We start from the raw sequence: 15,950 nt of genomic DNA on the forward strand, positions 1-15,950 counted from the left end.
ATTTCAAATAAGAGCGGCAAAAAAAAAATTAAACTCACACAAAAAGTCTCATAAATGGTGAAATCATTAGTTTCTCTTTATGTCTATTTCATCATACCTGAATCAACTAATTAGTTTATTAGCAGGACTCTGAAGGACTTAACTTCATGCTGAGGTGGTAATTTAGCCACTTCATTCAGGCGTGTTGAACCAGAGGCACGTCTAACAGTTGCAGACCCCTGAGGCCTGGAGCCTGGAGATAACCACCTCTGTCTTAAATTAATGTTAACACGAAACGTGAATGGAGTGAGTGATTTACATGTTATCCCTGTTGAGTCTCATTCAGGAGCAAAGCAATGCAAAGGATGCCTTTCTAGCGATGCAAACTATGCGATTAGAGCAAATAGAGCGAAGTTAAACCCACAACAAACATGGAGTGAATTTCACTGGAGTAAAAAAATCTGAAGTTTTCAGTCAATTCACGTTGCATCAACCACTCAGTGACTGGATGTTGTGATACGGTGAGGGAGCGCAACGGAGACAGAGAGGCAGATGTTCCTGACAACCAAGATTTATGTTCTTCATCAGGAATAAACATGTGGTTCAATTATCTCATTTGCCAATTTTTTCTATTTTATTTAAAGGTTGGCTATCCTATTCCATTAACACTGAGAACATAACAAATTGATTATTTTGTCAAATATATTTAAAATAAAAACAAATAATACAGAATCTGAAAAGCTACATTTGAAATGTTTTATGTTTTCCATTAATTTAAAAGAAGGAGACGGTGTTCCCTTTATTTACAGTGGGAAACTTATTTTTTTCTTAAAAAGAAGAAAATAAAGGAAATTAACTGTCAAAAAAACAATGCAAATATACATCAGGATTATATTAAGAGGTCAATGTGAATCATTAAATTCATTGCTTGGCATTTTCTGCAACAAGAGGAGAAAAACTAAATATTTGTGGGCTTGATATGTAATAAAAATATTTACTTTTAAAAAACTAGTTACAACCTGGTATGGCCTCTTTTTGGTCTATTCACAGATGAATTACAGTCTAACCACCAGTCAGCGGGTAAATTTATATCAAGTAGTGTTGGGCCCGGGCGCCCTATACAGCACTAAAATGGTGGTATTGGTATCGGCGAGTACCAACAAATAGGGCACCGATACCATTTTGATGTTTGTATGTCACTTGAACGCAGCCTTCTCTTTCCCGACACTCACTTGTTCTACTGGATTCACTTTGTATTAGTCTTTTTCCTGCTTTACAAAGGTAGCAGCTTGACAAAGCCATGATAGCAATTATTTTACATCCAAGTAGTATGCTGTTCTTCATGTATACACACTAGTGATGGGTCGATGAGGCGTCATGAAGCGTTTGGACACATTGCCAAACTGTATTGATACTGTGTCACTGTATCAATTTATATTTTCATTTGAATTAAACATATATTTGATTTTTTTTTTAGATAGTCAATAAATAATGTGAACGAGGATGCTTGTGGACTAGCTTTTTTATTTATTTTTTTTACAAATTTTTTGCTGCCATGTCCTTTCAAATGCCGCCCCCCCCCCCCCACCCCCACACACACACACATACTCCCCCTTTTGTGTTGAATGAGTCACATAACTTTCATATTGCGCATGCATTGACTTTTTCAACAATTCTCTTGCGGTTTTCAACAGCAAAGGCATTGTTTCTTATGGTTTAATATTGTCCACATGCCTTCTTTAAAGATTTCTAATTCTAGTTGTAGGACATGCGTACTTCCAACCTTATTTCCTGTCATTGCCATGGTGAATGACGTTATTTGCGTTCCAGTGATCGGGATTTTTGTCAGGCTCATGCTCACGTTCAATGGTTGATCGGGCGCTGTGTTTAGTTACCTAATATCATCTGTTCTGAAATCAGACATGCTCAGTGTGACAAAGGGAGGAAGAACTACTCAGAGCAGCAGCTTTCTACTAAGGGTAGATCAGACGTTTTTCCTGAAACGACGCTCAGAACAAAGACGCACAGCGCAACCCGCCCAACCATAAAGGCGTCTGCCCAACCTATCCATCAGTGGTGCGCTCTGATCAGCACCTGGCGCTCACAGAGCGAGACTGCGAAACACCATCACACCAGAGTTGCAAAATGGTTAAAAATTAACCATTATTAACCGTTATTTTGTTTACAGTTCAGCTTGGATTTTATTTACGCCCGTTGCAGATTAGACAAACCGCTCTAAAGAGCTATAAGCAATCCCACAATCCTTTACATGACATAAGCAGAGCCCACCCTACGGACATTAAGAAAAATGTCCAGAGAGAAAAGAACGCACACTTTGTCGATCATTTTTGGAAGGCTGTAGAACCGGATTTGGCTCGGATTTCTGCTTTTTATTATTCCCTCTGGGAAGATATTTGAATGCAAGTAATTATTTCACAGGGTAAAAACAGTTTCCCAAAATAATAAGTCGTCCTACCTAATAATAACATCGCTTTCTAAACAGCAGAGGTCACTGTTGCCTGCAAGGCCACATAATGCTTCATGAGACTGATGCTTGCAGTGATATTGTGAAGTTGAAAAGTAAAACCAGAACTTAAGCTCACAGAGAAGCAGCAGGAGAGAGCAGAGCAAGAGGCCCACAGACAGATTACCCGACACACCCACAGAAGTGGAGCTACGACAGGAGGATTAATGAATGATTTAAAAGTCCTTTTAAGGGTTAAATTAAAATGGCTTCTTTCAATATATTAATCTCTCCTAGAAACTTAAGAGAAAGCCAGAAGAATCTTCACCAGCATATTGCTGCCAGTGGCCTTGAGCGGCTCTAAACCTGCAAGTTACAGGTCTAGCTACCCTAGTGGCTAAATGTTACACACTGCTGTTATAAGTGGACTACTGGCACTTTTTTCACTTAGATCACTGAGTGTAACATGTTATTTTATGCTTGACAAACTATATCTGAAGTTTAATTGATATTAAGTTTAAATGTCTTTTTGATGGTCTGGTAGTTTTCAAAGCAGGTGAATCAATAGAGACGTTAGCTGCCCTATTTCTGATGTTAGACTTGTACAAGTCCTGGATGGAGGGAAGGTCAGTTCTGAAGAACCTCTACAGACCTGAATGTTCTTTACAACATCTGGAATTTCATTAGTAATCATTGTTTTTTCTTTAATGCTAGAAAACTGAAACCACATTTTCTTATGCAGCAACATCAACATATTTAAAATGTTTGACTTCTCTACCACTTTTATTACATCAGCTTTAATCTGATAAATTTAGATTTAAGATTTATGTTTTGATTCATAAATTTGAAGAATCTTAATTTTTCTCTACGAAGGACATAGCAGCACAGATATTATATTATGATCAAAGTTTGCATCATTAAATGTTGAATAAAACCTGAAATCACATAATTTTTTGTAGGTGTTACAGTCTTAAGAAGGAAAATCTAAATCCATAGATCAGAAATCAGTATTTATATCGGCCAATAAAATATGATCGGTGGATCTCTCAACCCAATCCACTGTCTGAAAGTCTTAAAAATAGAAATAACATCAGCAATATAAAAAAACAATAAAAAATCTTCTTACAAAATATCATATTTTATTAGCAGAGTAAATTATAAAACAAGTCTTTAAAAGAAGCACAGGTCTTCAGCCGTGTTTGTTAGATTGTTTCAGTGAATTTTTTTATGTTAATCTCATCATTCTGTTGTGGAAGAAATGAAACCTGTGGTCTCCAAAATAGTTCAACACTGAGTTCTTTCTAACTTAACTTAGACTCCTTTTAATAAAATAAAAAACAATAAAATCAAACAGAACTGAAACAAAAAGACAGAACAGTTTTCCTTCTAACTGTTATGTATACAACACACACATCTATCAATTGAGACTAATGTTAACATTGAAATTCAAAAGCATAGCTGACAACAGTAAACTTTGATATACAAAAGCCTCCAGTTAACTTAGAAAAAATATTCATATTTATGCTCAAATGATATATTATACATGAAAGAAAATACATATGAACCCAAAACATGAATTACTGAACAAAAGTTTCTATTGAACATTTTTTTTCAGCTTCCCCATTTTTTAAACCTCATATTAGTGCAATAATAGGTTAAAGGACAAAACCAAAAACTGAAAAATACATTATAAAAGATACTTTATTAGGAAAAGAAAATAGAAAAAGATTATTATGATTATCTCAGGTTAGAAAAAAAATATCTCTGACCCGTTTTCATATAAAAGTTTTTAAAAAAAATCTATCTGCATGTTTTTCTACAAGTCCTTTTGATAAGCAGTGCAATTAAAACTGATGATCTTTAGTTAAATTTAAGATAATTATTAATAATGGTTCTACTTGTACTTTATTTTGTTGCACAACCCTCCACAGAGGAGTGCACAAAACATGAAAAGTTCAATTTTAAAGACAGTTAATGAGGATTACTGTGATCCCCAGAATGTACATTTACGATATAAAACAAACACAAAAGTCTATCAGAGAAGGAGGGAAACGTTTCAAGAAAGAAGAACCTGTCCAGAGGACTTATCAAATTTATTTTTTTCTATCTGGGTTATTGAGATGCATCGGGACCAAAAGGCCTCAATATTACCCTGTTTCTTCTCTTTCACTTGACACATAAACTTTTAGCTGATTCTCTGATAAAAGATATATGTATATGTATATTTTTCCACATTAATCCTGTTATCACCAGTGGGAGTAGGGCCTGGTTTGCTGTTTCAGTTGGTTGTGGAGGTTATAACACTGTAGACGCTGTTGGGATCATCAGAGGCTGCGGCAGAAGAGGAACAGGCTCTCACAGTGCTGTAGGTCACTGCATCATGATCACCACCAGCCTGGAAACAGAGACACAACGTTACAGCTTTATTAAAGAGAAGTTCACATCATGCTAGCCTGAACCTTCATGGTCCAGATTTAGGTACCCAGACCTCCTAATCCTCCCAGAGCTGTTTGTTTTCAGCTTTTCCACTGACCAACAGAGCTCTGTTGTTCATTTAAAGCACACCTACTGACTGAAGGAGGTTTACTCCTCTAAAAACTACTGGCTGCATCTGTGTGGGTGCTTGGAATAGGAAAATAATGACATTAAGAGACATTATAACCACTATAGATTCTCTGTCTGTAGATAATTTGTTAACTTTTATTTGTACACCATGATAGTTTCAGTATAGCTGTAAAATGTGGTCTCACTTTCAATCGAATACAAAACATGTTTTATCTGTTCAGATTATATTTTTAAAATTTGCAAACTGGCCATAAAAGCCATTAATAGTGTAAATGATCTTCTCATAGCTGCTGATTCTGGACTCCTCTCCTTCCTCATCCTCCTCGATCTTACTGTGGCCTTTGATATCATTTCTCACCCTATTCTCCTCAACAGATTATCCTCTCTTGGCATCTCTCACACCCCCTTTGACTGGTTCTGCTCTTATCTCTCTGACCGCACTCAGTTTATTCAACTCAAATCTTTCACATCCCACTCTTCCCCCGTCATTACTGGTGTCCCTCAAGGCTCAGTTCTCGGTCCCCTCCTTTTCATCATCTACCTTCATCCCTTTGGCAATATTTTCTGCAAATTCAACATTCATTGTCACTGTTACGCAGATGACACCCAGCTCTATTTATCCAGCAAACCCACCTCCTCACTTCCCCCCTCCTTGTCCCTTACTAACTGCTTACTTGAAATTAAAAACTGGTTCACCTCAAACTTCCTTAAACTAAACAGTGATAAAACTGAACTCCTCCTCGTTGTCACCAAATCCACCTTATCCAAAAACAAGTTTCTCACTACCCATTGACAACTCCTTGGTCTCCTCCTCCCCTCAGGTCAAGACTCTGGGTGTCATCCTCCACTCCTCCCTATCCTTTCAGCCACACATAAATAACATTACCCGGTCTGCATACTCCCACCTTCGCAGCATTAACCTCCTCCGTTCCTCCCTCACCACTCACACTGCCTCTATCCTTATACACAGCCTGATCACCTCCCATCTTGATTATTGTAATTATCTTCTTCCCTCATAAATCCCTCCATAAACTCCAACTTCTTCAGAAACTCAGCAGCTCGTGTCGTCACCAAAACCTCCTCTTTTCACCATATCTCCCCTGTCCTTCAGCAGCTCCATTGGTGTCTAGTTCAATTCAGAATACAATTTAAAATCCTTCTGCATCCTTTCAAAGCCATCCATAACTTTGCTCCTCCATATCTATCAGACCTCCTTCACATCGCCACCTCCTCCTGCTCCCTCAGATCCTCCTCTTCCACCCCCAGCTCGACTCGTCACCATGGGGAGCAGAGCCTTCAGCCGCTTTGGAACTCATTCCCACCTGACCTCTGCAGAATTGACACTCTCCTCCTTCTCAAAACCAAATTAAGTTTATTCATAAAAAAAAATCAGGAATGTCTCTTAGATTGGCTTTTCATTGTTTTTAAATAATTGCATACATTTATTGATTTTGTTGTTGTGGTTATCAAAATCTAATCTGAAAATCAAATTGTGCTAGATTATACTAGTTTACCCTTATTCCATCAATTTACATAAAACATCCATCTATCCATCCATTATCTATGAGGTGGGGGTGGAGGGGCTATTTCCAGCAGCCATCAGGTGAGAGGAGGAGTATAATCTGGACAGGTCACCAGTTCATCACAGGACAACATATATTTCAAAGAATATTTTTAAGAACACATTTTCTTTCTGCTCATTGTAACTTAATTGCATTTCCCCAGAATTGCCATCCAGCACATTAATTAAATACACATTTTTGCACTAATCTTTCGTTCAGCACATTATTTCTTTCTTTGTTTTGTCTTTGCTATTGTTTGCTTGTTTGGCTTTTATTGCCTTCTGTTTTTTCTTATGTAAAGTTTTTTGTTTGATGTGTATGAAAAGTAAACAAAGATTAAATACTGAAGTGATTTAAAGGCATACTATGCAACATTTTTCAGTTAATTAATGTGTTCGATACCGTTTTGGATGATTAAATGAGTCATTTCAGGTCGAACAAAGGTTTTCTCGGCCGCCCTGATGGTCTGTAGGGGAAATACCGTACTTGCAGGAGCCCTCGGCCCGCACCCACAGGCTCAGAAGTCTCGTGCAAGACCGCGAGAGTCGGTCTTGCTTTACTCCATGTGTTTTTGCCCTGCTATTCACTATATGCTCGCGCGAAAGCAACAACAAAGAACCGTGTGTTAACGTCAAATAAACATGCAAGCATATCAAGTTTTTTTTGTGTTATTATTTTTTATTATTATTATTATAAATTTTTTTTTGTATAAATTTTTTTTTTTTTATGTTGGCGAGGCGGTGGAGTGAGTTTGGCGAGGCGGCCCCCTCGCCAAGATAGCGCTGCGGGAAACCCTGATGTTCATACCTTCACTGTGTTAGTCATTGTTTGTACTGCCGTTTTTTCCACTTTTCGTTGCGTTCGCCTGTCTGCTAAGCTCAAAACAACCGCGCCTGGCTTGACGGAGAAACAGCTGTGCATCTTTATGACAGTGCACTTTTACTTTCGTCCTCTGGGGGGAGCCTCGCTGGAAAATCAACCCCGGTTGCATAGTATACCTTTAATAAAATGCATTAAAATCACAAGGGGAGACAGGCAGTACCACTGCTTCTCTTAGGGGGGCACCATTGAGCTTTTTATCCTGCTCATGTTCTTCTTCTATTTTTGGATCCGATAATCAGCTGTAGTGACTCATGTTTATTGTATGATCAGGAAGAAATGATATCAAAACTTAAAAATCTTAAATCTACACTATCAGAGGTCATGTGTTTAAGTGCATTGAAAATATCTCCTTCATGTCCTATATTATAGGGCCATATCAAGCAAAATCCAGGCTTTTGTTCTAATTAGATCAACGGGAATTACCTTTCACTGGTAATAATGAACACATATGATTGTATTTACCCATTATAACATCACTGTCCAAACAAAGCTGTTTCCAGAGCTGCGACAGCTCTGGAAACAGCTGTGAGTCGGTTATCTATGTACTGTGAGCGTTTTAGACCAGAGAACTTAGACAGGACGGGTCAGACTGTCAGGATCAGAGCTGGAGTTGTTAATTCAGTCTCCTGGTTCCCAGCTCACCTCCACATGGTCACTGTGCTGTAAGGATGCTATGATTCAATGCCACACTATGCAAAGGGCTCAGTGATGTATTTTTTTCACAGTTTTAATTGAACAGAGTGAAAGTCACACCTTCATCCGCCATTATTAACCTCTGACAATACTGCTGCCAGTGATTAATGAGCAGCCAAAAAACTATTGATCAGGGCACCCATAATATATGATTACAAACAAAAATGTTGCGTTTTCTGTACAATCTAAAATAAAGCTTCTTACTCGTATGTCTTATCAAGGTAGATGAGCTCTGTGGATGCCAAGCCTGGCCTTAACACAGTGATGTTGGACATGTTGAAGGGAAGACCAGAGGAAGACCCAGATGTCCATTTCTCCAGCAACAGAAGAACTTAAATAATTTTCATCCTCTTTTACCAATATTACTGATATAGTTTGTGACCATAGTTATCTATCAACCAGCTTTGAAGGTCTTGGAGACAATGCCCTGGTGTAAATCTCACAATATTCTAATAAGGCTGTCCTGTCAGGCTTATCGAAACGTCTTGCTTTTTTTCAGTCTTTGTTTCTTTTTTTACAAGATGACATTAATTATAGCAATATAACAAATATCTTACCTCAGCGTTTCTTTTGGTGTTCTTTCCATGACTGATGGTGGCGTAGGAAACATTGTCCTCCTGTAACGTTTCTGGCACTGGAGCTGCTGATTGCAATCAGCACACCTGTGTCTGTCTCCGCCCTGGCTGCTTATAAGCTCTGCTCCTCGCAGCCTCCAGTGCCAGAACGTCTCTAGCCATACGGTGAGCGCTTCCAGCATTTTTGAATTCCTGTCTGCCTGTCTGCCTCTCGACCTGTTCTGCCTCTGTTTTTTGGAAACCTGCCTGCCCCTTTGGATTTGTCTGCCTGCCTGGGTCCTGCCTGTCAGCCTCAGAGATCTGGACTGCCTCACCGTGTTTCTGACCCCAGCCTGTCCGTGAGTAAAACGAGTTCGCCTGCCCCCTGTTCTGTCTGTGCTTTCTGGATTGTGACCTGGACCTGGACGCCCTGTTGGATTCTCCCTTGGAAACCGCTGCCTGAGTTAAACGGATTTTCCCCTGACAAAGACCTGGACCGGACCTGGACAAAGAGCCCTGGATAACCCCCTCTCAGACGCCTTCGTCATAAGGAGTCAGAGTTCTGCCCTCAGCACGTCCAGGTTAGTGACCCCACTTCTCTCTAACCAACCTGTTAATATCTGCTGGTCACTAACCTGCGACTCTGCCTTCAGGAGCGGCCAGTCGCAGAGTGCGAGCCGAGCCAGGGGACCGCGCCGCCAGCGTCAAAATAAAGACTGATAATATTTTGTACTCACTTGTTTTTGGGTATTTCTTGGGTCCTCCTAAATTCATCACACCTCCAGATCAACCTGGACAGAAGGAAGACTTAAGATGTAAATAAGATCAATATCTTTTATTAATTTACATGGTTAAAATGCTTAACTTCTTCTCCTAAAAAGGGGAAAATAAACAGTTCTTCTAAGTTCTCATATATTCTTTTTATTCTTTTGAACCACAGCTTTTAAACAGCTGCTCACTCTGTTGCAACATAAAACCTTTTTAATGCTGTCAGACTCTAAAGTTTCATCCCTGGAGTTTTCACTTTCAGGAACAATTATTCAGAGTGTAGTTAGTGATCACACTGAGTCCTGATTAGATCAGGGCTCAGGCTGAGATGTCTGAGGTTTTATGTCAGTTGTTGAGAATAGAATAGAAAGTGTAGCACAGAGATATATGAGTTGAAATTTGTGTAAACTGAACTCACAGCATTTTCATCAGCTGGAGGTTTCTTTCCTGAAAGAACAAGAGCTTGATATATTTTAACCAGATAATCAGGAAAGACAAGAAAGATGTATTTTTAGTTTTATCAGTCAGCGCTCTCACCCTTAGCTCTCCATCTGACGATCACCAGGACAACAATCAAGATAATGACTGAAACCACAGCTACGGCAATAATTGGAGCTGAAAAGCAATAATTTATAATTAAATTTTAGTGTGATTGTAGAAATCAAGGTATTTAAGCTTTTTAAGAGGTCCTACAAGCAACAGGTTCGTCATATGAAAAAATTGGTTTTCCCATAGAAGCTGCAAAACTCTTCACTTAAATTAGTTGACGATTTTGTGATTTTAACATTAGTTGTTGTCTCTGCTGTGGTTGAGTGTCTCAAAAAAGTATTAATAACATATGATATTACCTTATTAACTAATATAATAAAATTTTCTCAAAGAGTTAATTAAATAAATGTAAAGTGAACATTTTGTTTAGTAGCAAGTAAATTGGGATCAAATATGTTCCTACTTTAAATTACGGAAATACTTTTATTGTCCTTTAATGGAGAAATTCAGGTTTGACAGTGGCAAAAACACAAAGACAGGATACACCAGAGTAGCACACTAGATTATGTAATATGAATAGAAAGCTAATGTAAACCACACAATTTAATGTAAACCCCCTAGAAGGTAGAGTCTGCTCTGACTCTTCCTGTAAAGAACATCAGTGTTGTGAGTCCAGTCCAGTTTATTGGAGGGGGCACCAGTACTACACAGCAGGTCATCCACAGCTGTGGTACTCTCCTCTGCTTAAGAATGATCCTGACTATGTGTCCATTGATGCAACACAGCTCATCTTTGCAGCTCCTCAGGAGTCTGGAGCTGATGCCATCTGAACCTGCAGCCTTCCTCGCTAACTTATCCATTTTAATTTAAATGATTATTTGTTCAAATGACAAAAAATGCAACAAATCTGGTTTGTTGCATCAGAATCTGAGTTTTATTTCGGGGAATCTCCCATTATATGTAATGCCCATAGAAAATCATCAGATCAAGATTCAGCTGGAGACAGTGTTGCGTTATAAAATGTTTATCACAACAATAAAGAAACCCTGGTGCAGACAGACAGAACCCTAACAGGAGTCTGGGGAGGGTGACAAGTGACAACTCCCTGCAGGGGGTGAATGGTGGAAAATGGCTGAGGCTGCAGATAGGTCCGTTAGTCAGAATTTGGATTATACACTTTGAGGCGGGTAAAAGACAGCTGACAGGTCCAATGGATTTGGTGAATAATGTGGTCAGAACCAGTCCAGGTCAATGTCCAGAAAGGCAAGACAAGGAAAACCAGAAAACAAGAATTGATCAATAATTGTTAAAGTAGGAAAGGACCACTGGAGATCTAATCAGGCCATGTACACATGTGACCGCGTCTTTATAAAAACAAATGTCTCTCCCACATCAGACCTCATTGATCTGGGTGGCTTTATTTGTTGAGTTTCCAGGAGAAATAAGAAAACAGACTAAAGTTTCTAAATAAGCTGCAACACAATGTCTCATTAAGACTAAGGTTTGACTTATGAGGAAATTATTACCAGACGTTATACAAAATTATGCTGATATTTCCTCGTTATTAATGGATTTAACTGATTAGTTTTAACAAGCAGTTTGACGCATGTTTAGTCCCTAAAGAAATTGAGAAACTGAAATGCAAATTTGGCAAATAAATATATTAATCATCTCAACATATGATGTAATATATGAATATATTTAGGACATTATTTAAATCACTACCTTGAAAGTTTCGTGGAACATTGTCCGTTTCTGGTCTGGTTTTCTCTGAGTTTTTGTTTCCAGGTTTTGCTGTTAGTTGAACTTTTCCTTCGGATGTTTCTAGAAACAAGAAGCAGAAATTGTTCATATTAGTTTATTTTAAAGTTCTTAAAAAATTTCAACAGATTGCACAATTACATTTGGTGATTTAATAATTTACAACAACTCCTTAGCAACTAAATGAGAAAACAGTCTAAATGTTTCCAAATCATGAAGCTAGTCAGAGTTTCATGTGATGTCAGTCATCTTCTACAGTTCATCATCTTCTAACCTGTTTCTCACCTGAGGACTGAAAACTGAAGGTAAACTCTTCATTAGTAGAACTATGAGTTACTTTACACTGAGGTAACTTAGACTCTGCTAATAAAAGGAAAGTAGCAGAGCAGCCAGTTTCTGCTGGAGTTTGGCTGTTGTCCACATCTTGATAAACCCACTTCACTTTGTATCTACAGGGGTCAGAGGTCACCACAGAGCAGCTTAATGTCACGCTCTGATTCTCCTTCTGTTCAGTCACTGATGAAGACTAAGGTTTGATTTATAGGTAAATTATTCACAGATATTATTCAATGTTGTGCTGATGATTCCTAATTTCTTCATAGATTCAACTGGTTAATTTTAATGAGCAGTTTGACGCCAGAGGTCAGAGGTCACCACAGAGCAGCTTAATGTCACGCTCTGATTCTCTTTCTGTTCAGTCACTGATGAAGACAGAAATAGTAAAACAACACAGAATTAGATTAATTACCTCCATCACTATAACAGTTTTCCTTTAGAGCTGAAACTAAATGGTCTGTCATGAAGATATGTTAGTATTTATTTAACAAATGTTGATACTCACTGTGAAGAACAGACAGAGCTACAGTGGAGACATTAACCAGAGTGTCAGGACGGTTATCTTCTCGTTTCCATTGTTGACAGTAATAACGTCCAACATCTTCCTCTCTGACCTTCTTTATAACCAGAGAACATTTTGCTGCTAGTTTCAGTCTGTCTGCTTTAGTGTTGACTTTCTGATTAATCTGACCCAGAATAACCAGCTCTACTGCTGCTCTTTTTCCTGAACCAGAGAAGGTCCATGTAGTACCGTTACACTGCTGTTGACCTTTGATCACTGTTGAACATGACAATGTGACTTCATCTCCAGCTCTCGTTAAAACTGATGTTTCATCTGCAGTGACTGTTTGAAGATAAAACAGAACCATAAATATTAAATCTGAACACAGTTAATGAAGCAGATCTATAATGTTCTAACTCTATATAAATGTTTGCTGTCTTCCTACCTGTGAGCTGCAGGATCAATAATAAAGACCCTTGAATCCATGTGAGCTGAGCCATTGTGCGTCTGTTGCTCTCACCCTCAGAACTGTCTGACTGCCTCCTGAACACAGATGCAGCTTCTACTTCCTGAGACTCACCACTTCCTCACTGACTGATGATCAGCTCATTGCTTTATTTGGTCACATCAATTAGTTGCTTCAACTCAGGTGTCAGGGCTAAACACATTATTCCTTTTAATGCATCAATTTCTAGGGCAGCAAGACAATTTAAGAAGTAAACACGTCAGGAGGTCATTTTGTCCATTTCTATTAGATGACATTACAGACAGTAACATGCAAGATGTCTTCAAAAGAGGAAAAAGACCAGCGTGAGAAGATTTTTAGTCTGAATATTGTGAAAAAATGAACTTCTTCTTTTGTTTGGATGTTTTAGAAACCTGGAGAATTAAGAAGAATCCAGGAGACCTGATTAGTGTTAATGAAGAGCTGCAGATCAAAGGTCCAGCTTTGCAGATTTGTTACACAGGAAGGATTTTAGTTTAGTTTTTAAAAACCTGCTGGTTCCCAGTTTAACATCTGAAGTGTTTTTACTGTGAACTGATGAGGAAGTGTTTGATGAGAATGTGGTGAAGAGCAGCAGCAGAGCTCTGGAGGGTTTAACCCACAATGACCAGTGAAACACACGTGGTTAGCACATTGATGGTGACATTTATACACCCATCAATTGAGTTTATTTTAAAGCTGCAGCTACAAAGTCACACATGTTCACACAAAAGACAATTTCCTATTGTTAAAGGGGATTACTTTTCTTCAATACTAAATGGGAAAAATGGAGAATATATTTAAGAAAAGGAAAAATGTGAATACAGATTGACCATACAGACTTAAGCAGTGTTTTAAGTGGGCCAGCAATTTCACCCCTTAGTTTACCTGGACTTCTACTCGCATCCCTGCCGACCTCTGCGCAGTTTACAGCTTGTGGCCTACTTATTGATGTAAAAAAAAAAATTGCCTCATCACAAACCTATTGCCTTGGCATGCAATGCACGCTGTACATTTAAATGGATGTAGGCACTTCGCATGACCACTCCAAGAGGCTCAAAGAGGTCCTGAATTGGAGCAGAGCTGAATGATAACTCTGAACAGTCCTTCACTACACAAGAAAACGGAAGTCGGACTCAGCTGACATTAGCGCGTCCAACAGGGAACCTGCTGTTGCACAAACGCTTTGATAAGATCAGGGGTGGTGCTAGCCATTTGGAGGCCCTAAGCACAAATGCTCTATGGTGCCCTCACGTGAAAAAAAAAAACAATACAGGGTTTCTATGTGTGTTTCTCTTTATTTCAGAAATCACTTCTCAATATTAATGTTTAGAAAATAGTTGGAACAATTAAGAGGAGGAATTAAAATCATGCAAAACTAAACCAATTTTATATCAACAATGGTTCATATACTTCCAGTCAAGCTAACTGTTTTCTATCTATCAAGGAGGAAAATTATCAAAGACAATAGATTTTAATAGGGATCAAAATGAGGAAACAAATAAAGTACAATGAATGGACTGCAACAACAGAGAGTAAAATACAGAACCAGGACTCATCCTATAAATATCTGTTAGAAAAATACTTACTTTTTTGTGTTATTTTCATATGTTGTAATTGTTTGATGCTAAACTCCAGAAACTTTGAAAATATCTGACTTTACAGAGAAAATCTGTCCCTATGATAGTAAGAAGTTTAGTTTTCCCAAGGAACAGTCATTAGGAGGAGTTCATTAAAACTAAAGACGCTCAAAGTCTACAAAACTTCTCCATAATTCTTTAAATTAGCAGACTTTAACACTGCTGCTCATAGTAAACCTTTAGAGGTACCTTTCTTCACAACTCAATTACATATTGGGTTCATGGAGGGGGGCACCACAGGAGAAATCTCCATCTTTTTGTTGTGCAAATATTTTTGTATTGCATAACAGTGAAGAGGAAAACTCCCCTTTAACGGGGAGGAGAACCTCCAGCAGAACCAGAACCAGGCTCAGTGTGAACGGTTATCTGCCTCCACCCACTGGGGCTTAGAGAAGACAGAGCAGAGACACAGAAAGCACAGAAGCTCACATTGACCCAGGGGTACTTTCTATGTTAGATGGTAATAGAGGATGATCTGTCTTCCCTGGATGATGTCACAGCTAACAGAACGTCAGACCAGGTGTACCTTCTATGGAGAGAAAAAGAGAGAGAACAAAAAGTGAAAAGATTAAATGACGACAAACAATGCAAATTAGAGAACAGTAGAACTCAGCAGAGTGAGAGAAATAGACCCTGATGTCCTCCAGCAGCCTAAGCCTATAGCAGCATAACTACAGAGGTAGCTCAGAGTAACATAAGCCACTTTAACTAGAAGCTTTGTCAAAAAGGAACGTTTTAAGTATATGTTTTTATTATAAATATGTTGTTATTATAAATACAACACATTTACTCAGGCTGGTACCATCCCCACCCACCAAAACAATAAAAAAAAAATTCTAACAAAAGAGGCTAAATGCTACCCATATTACTGTCACATCTGTATCTGACAGTAGGGGGAGTACCGACACTTATTTCTTTCCACTTAAACCACTGGTTTGAAGGTAGTAAATTAAATTGGCATAATTGTCAGAAATAAATACATTCTTACAGAGTGTAGTTAACATTTTTATTAAACACAAAGTATTTCAAGAGCTAAACACATGTTTAATCAGGATACAAACCCTGAATAATTAAACAATTAAATAAAAAATAATTTGCAAAACCAGGAAGCCTCTTCTGACTCGTCAACCGCAAACTGCATACTCAACAACCTCTTAGCTTTCTTCAATTTTGCTGTTGCAAACATCTAACATTGTTTTACTAAATTATATTTTATTTTCATCTCCAGGTCTAATGCTAACCGCAGACATAGTAAGAGTGTATCATAAAGC

The 15,950-nt window shown here is 38.3% G+C and overlaps 1 protein-coding gene across 2 annotated transcripts; it reads right to left on the minus strand.

Moving 5' to 3' along the window:
- Positions 1-4,208: 4,208 nt before the first annotated feature.
- LOC118558331 lies at positions 4,209-13,294 on the minus strand. 2 transcript variants are annotated; one of them, XM_036128849.1, is made up of 8 exons: positions 13,001-13,294; positions 12,805-12,897; positions 11,682-11,780; positions 10,005-10,082; positions 9,886-9,914; positions 9,479-9,490; positions 8,703-8,759; positions 4,209-4,838 (listed from the first exon to the last, which is right to left on the minus strand). In XM_036128849.1, the coding sequence occupies exons 1-8, from the start codon at positions 13,053-13,055 to the stop codon at positions 4,722-4,724; spliced, it is 540 nt and encodes a 179-aa protein (XP_035984742.1). In that variant the 5' UTR covers positions 13,056-13,294; the 3' UTR covers positions 4,209-4,721. The 2 variants fall into 2 exon arrangements, with proteins under 2 accessions (XP_035984742.1, XP_035984741.1); XM_036128848.1 differs by having other exon boundaries at positions 12,559-12,897.
- Positions 13,295-15,950: the final 2,656 nt, after the last annotated feature.

This window comes from Fundulus heteroclitus, unplaced genomic scaffold, assembly GCF_011125445.2.
Source record: "Fundulus heteroclitus isolate FHET01 unplaced genomic scaffold, MU-UCD_Fhet_4.1 scaffold_123, whole genome shotgun sequence".
Taxonomy (NCBI): domain Eukaryota; kingdom Metazoa; phylum Chordata; class Actinopteri; order Cyprinodontiformes; family Fundulidae; genus Fundulus; species Fundulus heteroclitus.